Source organism: Aquarana catesbeiana, linkage group LG13 (assembly GCF_042186555.1).
Source record: "Aquarana catesbeiana isolate 2022-GZ linkage group LG13, ASM4218655v1, whole genome shotgun sequence".
Taxonomy (NCBI): Eukaryota; Metazoa; Chordata; class Amphibia; order Anura; family Ranidae; genus Aquarana; species Aquarana catesbeiana.
This window is the reverse complement of record NC_133336.1, coordinates 165,485,143-165,494,722: the sequence shown is the minus strand read 5'-3', so window position 1 is coordinate 165,494,722 and position 9,580 is coordinate 165,485,143. Positions and strand designations below refer to the sequence as shown.

The window sequence follows — 9,580 nt, the reverse complement described above, 5'->3', positions numbered from 1 at the left end:
GCGATCAGTCTGTGGCACTGATGAGGTGTTATGGAAGTCCAGGTTGCTTCGATAGCGACTTTCAGCTCGTCTGCATTGTTGGGTCTGGTATCTCTGATCTTCTTCTACACAATACCCCACAGATTCTCTATGGGGTTTAGGTCAGACAAGTTTTCTGGCAAATCAAGCCCATTGATACCATGATTATTAAACCAGGTATTGGTACTTTTGGCAATGTGGGCAGGTGCCAAGTCCTGTTGGAAAATGGAATCAACATGCTCTAGAATTTCTTGGTAGAGTGCTACACTGAAGTTGGATTTGATAAACACAGTGGACCAACACCAGCAGATGACATGGCTCCCTAAATAACCAGACCCAACAATGCAGACACTACAGGCCACTATCAAAGAAACATGGGCTTCCATAACATCTCAGCAGTGCCACAAACTGATTGCCTCCATGCCATGCCGCATTGATGCAATAATTCATGCAAAAGGAGCCCCGACCAAGTATTGAGTACATATTATACTGTACATGGACATACTTTTCAGTAAGCCAACATTTCTGTATTTAAAATCCTTTTTTGTTGGTCTTATGTAATCTAATTTTCTGAGATACTGAATTTTGGTTTTTCAATAGCTATAAGCCATAATCAGCAAAAAAAAAAAAAAAAAATAATGCTTGAAATCTATCACTCTGTAACGAATCTATATAAAATATACAAGTTTCACTTTTTTAAATGAATTACTGAAATAAACTAACTTTTTGATGATATTCACATTTTTGAGATGCACCTGTATTAAAGTGTCTTAGTGCAAAATATCGTAGCTTGCAAGCTCTACTATATCTGAGTGACAATGAGCTCTTCCTACACAAAATTAAATTAAAAAAGTTTTTCATGGATGACAGTGTGACAATCTGACAAAGTAGCAGATGACAATTGGCAATTCAATAGATTACAGCAGTGATGATTGACACTGTGTACCTTGCCCCTCTGCCAACAGTCACAGCTAGAGGCTCTGGTCTTAATCCCTTCTGTTGCATGTGATAAGCTTTAAGCCCGGGTTCACACCTATGCGAATTAGATGTGCGTTTCCGCACATCTAATTCGCATAGCAGGAGAATGTGACTGGCTCCCTATGGAGCTGGTTCACATATCTCCGGGGCGGTGCTGTGCGTCTTTGGCTGCGTTTCAGGGCCGAATTCAGGCATAGAATCGGCCCTGATTCGTCCCTGAAACGGTGAACAGGGACGCACAGCGCTCCTGTGCGGTCCGCAGCGAATTATGGTGTGAACCCGGGCTGAATGCTGTTTGTTTTGTGAGTATAATTGCCTATTTTTCCTTTTATTGTTTTTGTATACAACCATTTCCTAACTGACTCAACCACAATAAGGAGTGAGGACTGCAGAGTAAGGTTCTCTTTTATACTGGAAGGGACTGAAAGTTTTCCAGTATCTTTGATTTTCAGCTGAGGAGTGGGGAATGGCTTGGCTGCTTATGATTATCTTTGTGGAGTGAAAGCTTCCTGGTGGGATACCTTAGGTGGGGTCTGAACATGCCTGAGCTACTTCCCGATTATGACCACGATACGCATGCAGAGTGGTCGATACGCATGCAGAGGGGAGGATCCGAGCCTGTGACATCACGCAGCCACGGCGGTGAGCCAGCGGACGTTTTTATCACATGAAATAAGCGATTGTTTGTCTTTGATCTAGTAAGTGTCCTCTTTTAGCGGGGTTTTTAAATACATTTTTAAGCAGAGAGCACTATGTCGGCTATGTTTTTGATTACATGTCAAATATGAGTGAGGCTGTATAAATCCTGGAGATCAACTCCCTATCTGTGAGATACACATTGGGTGGAGTGAAGATCGTGAAAGTGAGAAGGTGAACAGCTGATTCCTGAAAGGACTGAAAGGAGAGACAGTTTAAAGAGTTCATTTGAGTCTACCTAACTCATTTTTGAGGTGAGCATAAAGTAGCTGGTGGTGGTGTGCACAAGTAATAAGAATCTTTTTGCATAGCACGGTGACAGAAGGTTAACACTGAAGTACAACTATCAAGATTTCTGTTTATTTGAGTGGACTTTTTGTATGGCTTTTTTCTTATGGATTTTTCTTATCGAATTATCACGTATAATTTGCACATAGGGGATTATTGATTATCACTGTAGTAGCGCTGCACTGCATATGTATGTGTGTGCTTTTGGGTACACATATATACACGGTATATATACATATATAATTTGTATGTGTGCCTATGCATTGCACACTGCACTCATTATGCACACGGCACTAATAATGTTTTCATTACATGTTTGCATTTGTTTCCAGTCCTTATTAGAATTACCCTGCCTATGTTATGCCCCTTGTTATCAGTATTAGGATAGGAGTTGCCTTTCTATAACATTTCCAGAACAGCTCCCTTAGGGCACATGTACACACATTACAATTAAGTGTAATTGATATATACACAGTGTATACAAGATATTATATACATTTTTAGCCCTCTCATTGATCTTGACTTGTTTACATTGATTAAAGTCTGTCTCCTTTTCATGTAACACATTCAAAGATCTTCATTGTCAGTATGTAGAGCAGTTATGACATCTGAGTTCACTGGCAAGTGTAGATGCAGGTTTGCAAAAGTCTTGGTATAAGGATATGGCTCAGAACTTGTGTTGGTTGTTGAAATGTAGAGGCTTTGGTGAGTTTTTTTCTACAGAGGAGCTTGATGTTCCTTGAAAATTCTAACATGCACATAACTCTGGATCACCTAAGACCTCCAACTGTCAAAATAGAGATTCTGTGATTACCATGGTTGTAGGTCCAGCAAATGCCAGCATGTCTTATTTTGTATCCATTTAGGCAAGATGTTTTTCATTCAAACTTGATCAGAATTGTTCTGATTAAAGTTGTGTGGTAACATGTTTGTCGTTTCGTTGTTGGATCACCAAAGACCTCCAATAGTCAAAGAAGAATTTCTGTATTCCCATGGTTGTAGGTCCAGCAAATGCCAGCATGTCTTATTTTGTATCCATTTAGGCAAGATGTTTTTCATTCAAACTTGATCAGAATTGTTCTGATTAAAGTTGTGTGGTAACATGTTTGTCGTTTCGTTGTTGGATCACCAAAGACCTCCAATAGTCAAAGAAGAATTTCTGTATTCCCATGGTTGTAGGTCCAGCAAATGCCAGCATGTCTTATTTTGTATCCATTTAGGCAAGATGTTTTTCATTCAAACTTGATCAGAATTGTTCTGATTAAAGTTGTGTGGTAACATGTTTGTCGTTTCGTTGTTGGATCACCAAAGACCTCCAATAGTCAAAGAAGAATTTCTGTATTCCCATGGTTGTAGGTCCAGCAAATATGTTCTATTTTTTTTTATCTATTCATGCAGGATCTCTTTCGTTTAAACTTGATCTAAATTGTTCTGATTAAAGTTCTGGGGTAGCATGTTTTTTGTTTCATTGCTGGCATTAGGTACACAGTGAGGACAATCTTTAGAACATAGATGAATACTTTCATTGAGAGTCCAAGTGGAGAAAAATGGTAATAAAGGCTCTTTATTTAGTGATATATCTTCATATTTGTAGAGTATTTGGCCATTATCATTGTTAAAGAAGATGAGTTTATGCTTTTCCGCATTTACATAAACCCCAACTGTTTGTAGTATCCCATAGATTTGAATTGGGACATTTATATTAACAAGTGCTTTGTAGTCATTATTTATTCTTTCTATCGTCCAAAAGCCTTCCTTTGGTAATAAATTTATCTTCCCTATCCTGTTTACATTATCATGGGCAACACCAATAGTCCAGTGAGCTGCATTTTGCACATTCACCTGCCAATAGCATTTACCTTTTCTCAAAGGCTCAGCTCCTAGCACATAAAGTCTTGTGCCAAATCTTCTGTCGTTCATCTGTACATCTTTTCTAATAGGTGCACGAGACAATCGTTTAAGGTCCTCTGAAACTTCAAGTTCTGCATGTGCAGTGTCTGGATCAAGATTAACTTCAACTTAGAATAGAAACAAATATGTTAAAAGTAAAAATTACTAAAACTTAAAAAATAAATAATAATAGACTAAAATGTATTATTGAATGTTTGTTTTAAAAGAAAACGTGTTCACTAGTCAAAAAATACATTTGGATATGGACACCTGGCTCCCGTGGGACCTATTTAACCCTCAACTACATCTATAAATAACTTTGAGTTCTATCTGAAGACGTAAAAGGTAATATGCTATTTTCCTTCCCTCCCCCATCTCATTTCTTCTATCCTTTCTTCTCCTCTGATATCCACTATCTATTATGATTAAATATTATAAAGTGAGGAGCGGGTTCTTTTAAAGTGTGACATGGCAAAAACACCAATTCTTTAAATTACAATTGTGATGAAAATTACAGACACGTGACATGTGGTAAAGTGGAGGTAAACCCTCACATATACCCCAATGAAGTGAACAGCCTCAGGTGATACACAGGGATAAAACAAATCCTCTTACATAAGTTTTCCATGTATATCTGCTGTCTTCAGCTTCCTACATTCTTTAGAATGTGCACATTGTGTTCCTGTTTCAGGAATGGGAGGGGAGTCTGGGCATACACTGTGTGAGAGCTGATTGGAGGAAAGGCCAACCCCTCCCTCCACATAGGCAGAGGAATGAAGAAACTTGCAGAGCTGCAGTCTGAATAGACAAACTCCCAGCTTATCTATCTCTAAGGCTCCCCCCCCCCCCCACACACACACACAAATTTCCAGCTGCTTTTATCTCATGCGTCAGTAAAATAGTCAGAAATGATCATGATGAGTAGCAGAAAGACACAACATTTAGAGCTTTGCAGAGAGTTAAGTAAACACTACAGATATACAGTATGTGCCCAGGTCAGATTTCATGGCTGTAGAATTGCAGGCAAAAGTTTTTTATCTTTATTTAGGAAAGAATAAGGCAGGGTTATATCCCCTGTCAGATTTTTTTTGTCATCTGTGTCCCATTGGTTAGATTTTCTTTCACTTCCTGTCTCATAGCCACAACAGCAAGTGAAAGGAAACCCTTCCAAAGTGAAGAAAATACCTTGTAGTCACAAGCATTACCAAAATTAGTGTCCCCATTAGAAGAGATTCTCCCTATTACTGTCCTGGTGACCACTCAGAATCTGGGATTTTCTTTTACATTCTGTGGTAATGATCACAGGACAAAAACCTCCGTGACCAACATAGGTGTTGCAAGGGGGTTGCTATTGAGGCTGTAGTCCTGAATCTGGAGCCGATAGCCCCGAGTCTCTTGCCGTAGGGTCCCTGCCTAACCAGCAGTTCGCGGCTGTGGCGGGTGGGCTGCATTAGAGGTGGATGAGAGGAGAGAGACGAGCGGGTGGACGAGCAGAGATGACATCAGCTCTCTCTGCCCGCTCCACATCACTACTCTTCCGACTTCACAGCCGGGCCACTTCAATGTGGGAGCGATGTGTGGTGGGGAGCAGAGAGATGACATCATTTCTCACTGCCCACCACACATCAGCGCTCTTCCACCCTCACAGCGTTGGCCTCTTCAATGTCAGAGGTGCGGCAGGGAGCAGAGAGATTACCTCATCTCTCACTGCCCGCCCCGCATCTCTGCCCTCCTGCCTTCACTAAATGGACCAGTGCTGCCAATCTGCCACCAATGCAGTGACAGTGCACATTTGGTGGCACTGGCTGGCATGGCAAGTGACAATCCTCATCAGTTGGCAAGTGACAACCCACATCTAGTGGCAGGTGACATGGCAAGTGACAATCTGCTAATGGTGGCAGGTGACATGGCAAGTGACAGTATGCAAATGGTGGCAGGGGACATGGCAAGTGACAATCAGCATCAGGTGGCAAGTGACGTGGCAAGTGACAATCTGCAAATGGTGGCAGGTGACGTGACAAGTGACGTGGCAAGTGAAAATCTGCAAATGGTGGCAGGTGACATGGCAAGTGACAATATGAAAATTGTGGCAAGTGACAGTCTGCAAATGGTGGCAGGTGACGTGGCAAGTGATAATCCACAAATGGTGGCAAGTGACATGGCAAGTGACAATCTGCAAATGGTGACAGGTGATGTGGCAATCTGAAAATGGTGGCAGGTGATGTGGCAAGTGACAATCCACATCCAATGGCAAGTGACAGTGGCAAGTTAAAAAGCTGCATCTGGTGACAGGCGATGGTGGCAAGTGACATGCTGCATCTGGTGAAAGGAGATGTGGCAAGTGGCACGCTCAGGGCTCCCACTGATTCTGCATTATGGTGAGTTGAACCACTTCATTATATATGAAAATGTAACAATAGAAACAATGCACTTCGATCACCCTGACACCATATCAACCATGGTGCCATGATGATTGAAATGCCAACACCAGCCTTTGCCCGCGAAAAATTGCTTACCACCAGTGTGCCCCCTCGAGCCTGCAAAATGGTTGGTGACCGCTGCTATGGGCTCTAGCCCCAGATCTTTTACAGACCTAACAACGCCCCTGGTGACCAAGCCCAAGTGTGCGGGTGAAACATGTCAGGGGGTATGACTGGAGTGACACTGGCTGAGGCCACACTAATTCACATATTCGTGCACTGGGTCAGTGAGCGCTGCTCCTTCCTTTCTCTGCTGATGCTTTCACACCCCTGAATGGTGCATAAACGCCTGTTCCCTTCCCTGCAACCGAGGGGAAGATCATTATCTCAGCTTAGAGCGCCACTGCAAGTTATACCTGGATCACCAGAACAAAAAGAACTTCCTAACAGGGACACAGACAGCAATAAAAACCCTACATGTGTTCTAATTTATCTACACAATTAAAAAAAAAAAAACTTTTGCCTTCTGTCTTACTTTAACCGCTTGCCGACCGGCTCACGCCAATATATGTCGGCAGAAGTGCACGTACAGGCATATTAATGTACCTGTACGTTGCCCTTTAAGAAGCGGCTTGCAGGCGCAAGCTCCATGAGTGTGATCGCGGGTCCCGCGGACTCGATTTCCGCGGGGATACCCACGATCTTCTCACAGAGAGCAAGAACGGGGAAATACTGATGTAAACAAGCATTTTCCCGTTCAGCCTAGTGACACTGACACTGATCACAGCTCCCTGTAATCGGGAGTGGTGATCAGTGTCATGTCACACATAGCCCCTCCCCCCACAGTTAGAATCACTCCCTAGGACACACTTAACCCCTACAGAGCCCCCTAGTGGTTAACCCCTTCACTGCCAGTCACATTTACACAGTAATCAATGCATTTTAATCGCACTGATCACTGTATAAATGTGAATTGTCCCAAAATAGCACCAAAAGTGTCCGATCTGTCCGCCATAATGTTGCAGTCACGATAAAAATCACTGATCGCCGCCATTACTAGTAAAAAAAAAAATTATTAATAAAAATGCCATGAAACTATCCCCTATTTTATAGACACTATAATTTTTGCGCAAACCAATCAATAAATGCTTATTGCTATTTTTTTACCAAAAATATGTAGAAGAATACATATCAGCCTAAACTGAGGAAAAAAAATGTTTTTTTATATATTTTTTGGGGATATTTATTATAGCAAAAAGTAAAAAAAATGTGTTTTTTCAAAATTGTTGCTATTTTTTTGTTTTTATAGCACAAAAAATAAAAACCGCAGAAGTGATCAAATACCACCAAAAGAAAGCTCTATTTGTGGGGAAAAAAGGACGTCAACTTTGTTTGGGAGCCACATCGCACGACCGCGCAATTGTCAGTTAAAGCGACGCAGTGCCGAATCGCAAAAAGTGCTCTGGTCTTTTGCCAGCCAAATGGTCCGGGGCTGAAGTGGTTAAAGTTGTATGTTTTGTTACGGAACTTTATAATTTTCAAAGATAGCCTTAGTGACAATAGCATAGCATATTTGTTTGTGTTTGTTGTGGGTTTTTTTTTTTTTACAATTAGCTTGGCATGCATACATACACACATCAGCAACACCCTAACTCACTTTAAAAAAAGCTTTTCTTACAGGTAGCTTTAATATGCTTTTTCATCAAGTAGTAAAAGGCCTACTGTGAACAGTAAATAAAAAATTGGTCAGTAGTTCTCTGAGCCTTTTCTTGTTCTCACTGATTTAAAACTATACAGTACTGCTGCTGGCCAGTTTTTATCAAACACCTATTAAGAATTTAAAGTTGTTGTAAGGGCTCAAGGGCTTTTACCTTCATGCATTCTATGCCTGGAGCACTGGCGGTGGACCCAAAAAGAGGAGGATTCTGTGCAAAACTACTGTCATATCACTTTAAAGACCATGGATTATGAAGCTGTGTAAAAATCAATCAGGGCAGAACAGTTTAAAAAAAAAATTGTAAAAATTGTCCAGCAGCAAGATAGTTTTCACCAGGGACAATACACAGTACACAATTTTCTTCTTACTAATTGGATGGGTGTGGAAGGGTGAATATGAGGGATATAGTTAGATGCCAAGTTCAGTTATTAGGACCTTGGTGTAAAATTTGCAGCTCAGTGAACTTTTGGCCATAAGTGTACGCAGCTTATTGCATTATGCTGTGCACCCCAAAGCTCAAACACACGTGTGTATGTACTGTTTATATATACATATACAGTATATATACAGTAAGCACACTCTTAAAAATAAATGTAAACAAATAGGCAGTAGATGGTGTCAGTAGAGCAGTGCATGGTGTCAGTACAACAGTTGATGGTGTCAGTAGGGAAGAGGACAGTGTCAGTATGGTGTCAGTAGGGCAGTGGACGTGTCAGTCATTTTTTATTTCTGATTTATTATTTTTTATTATTTTTATTTTATTTTTTTTACAATTTTTTAGGAGCATGATAGGAAAGGAAGTAAGCCGGCAGCACTGCCGGGGGGAGGGAGACACAGGGAGCATGGGCAGCAGGGGGAATCAGCATTGCATGGGGGAATTAGGGTGTGCCCAGGCACACCTGCCACACCCACCACGCAACCCATTATGTTTTTCATAGTCTTTGGACCATGGCCAGCAGGTTTAGAATGGCCAATAATGAGGTTCTTGAATAAGCTACCCCTTTACTATAAAAAGGAGGGCTCAGAGAGCTATGGTGTCAGAGAGCCATAGTGTCAGAACTGCCACCCCCCAACTTCATGAGCTGCTAATTGTGTTCCTTTAATAAATGTTTATACACCTGCTACACTTAAGCCGTTCATAGACGGTTTGAATCTTGGCCGGTTCAGCAGGGACTGTTCAAGATATAAACTATGTATGGCAGACTGATTGTAATAATCATATCCTAAAAATCTGACATGTTGGTTGTAGCCAAGGATGGATGCGATTTTTGCCAGTGGCTATAGCCACTAGCAATAATCACTGTCTTCCCCCAGCTGAGCTGGGTCGACCCCCGGTGGCCCAACTCCCCCCCTCTGATGCAAGAACCCAATAGCTCCGTGGGAGGGTTTCCCATATCAACACTGGTTGAGTTGATGGGGGAATTGAACGACTTTCTATTCTGCAACCCATGGTTGCAGGACAGAAAATCACATAATCTATGACTGGCTTTAGTCTGTGTACTTTGCTCTTTTTGTCTACTGGACCGTTTTACACTGCTTTATCATCTGCTGTCTCCTAATCATTGAATGAAAA

At 41.5% G+C, this 9,580-nt stretch overlaps 1 protein-coding gene across 1 annotated transcript in view; it reads right to left on the bottom strand.

The window, feature by feature from the left end:
* Positions 1–662: 662 nt before the first annotated feature.
* The window catches only part of LOC141116571 (butyrophilin subfamily 1 member A1-like), a 131,199-nt gene continuing 122,281 nt past the window's right edge, over positions 663–9,580 (bottom strand). The window contains exon 9 of the mRNA XM_073608968.1: positions 663–3,998. Within this exon, the coding sequence (XP_073465069.1) occupies positions 3,391–3,998 (608 nt within the window). The 3' untranslated portion in view covers positions 663–3,390. The remainder of the gene's footprint in view (positions 3,999–9,580) is intronic.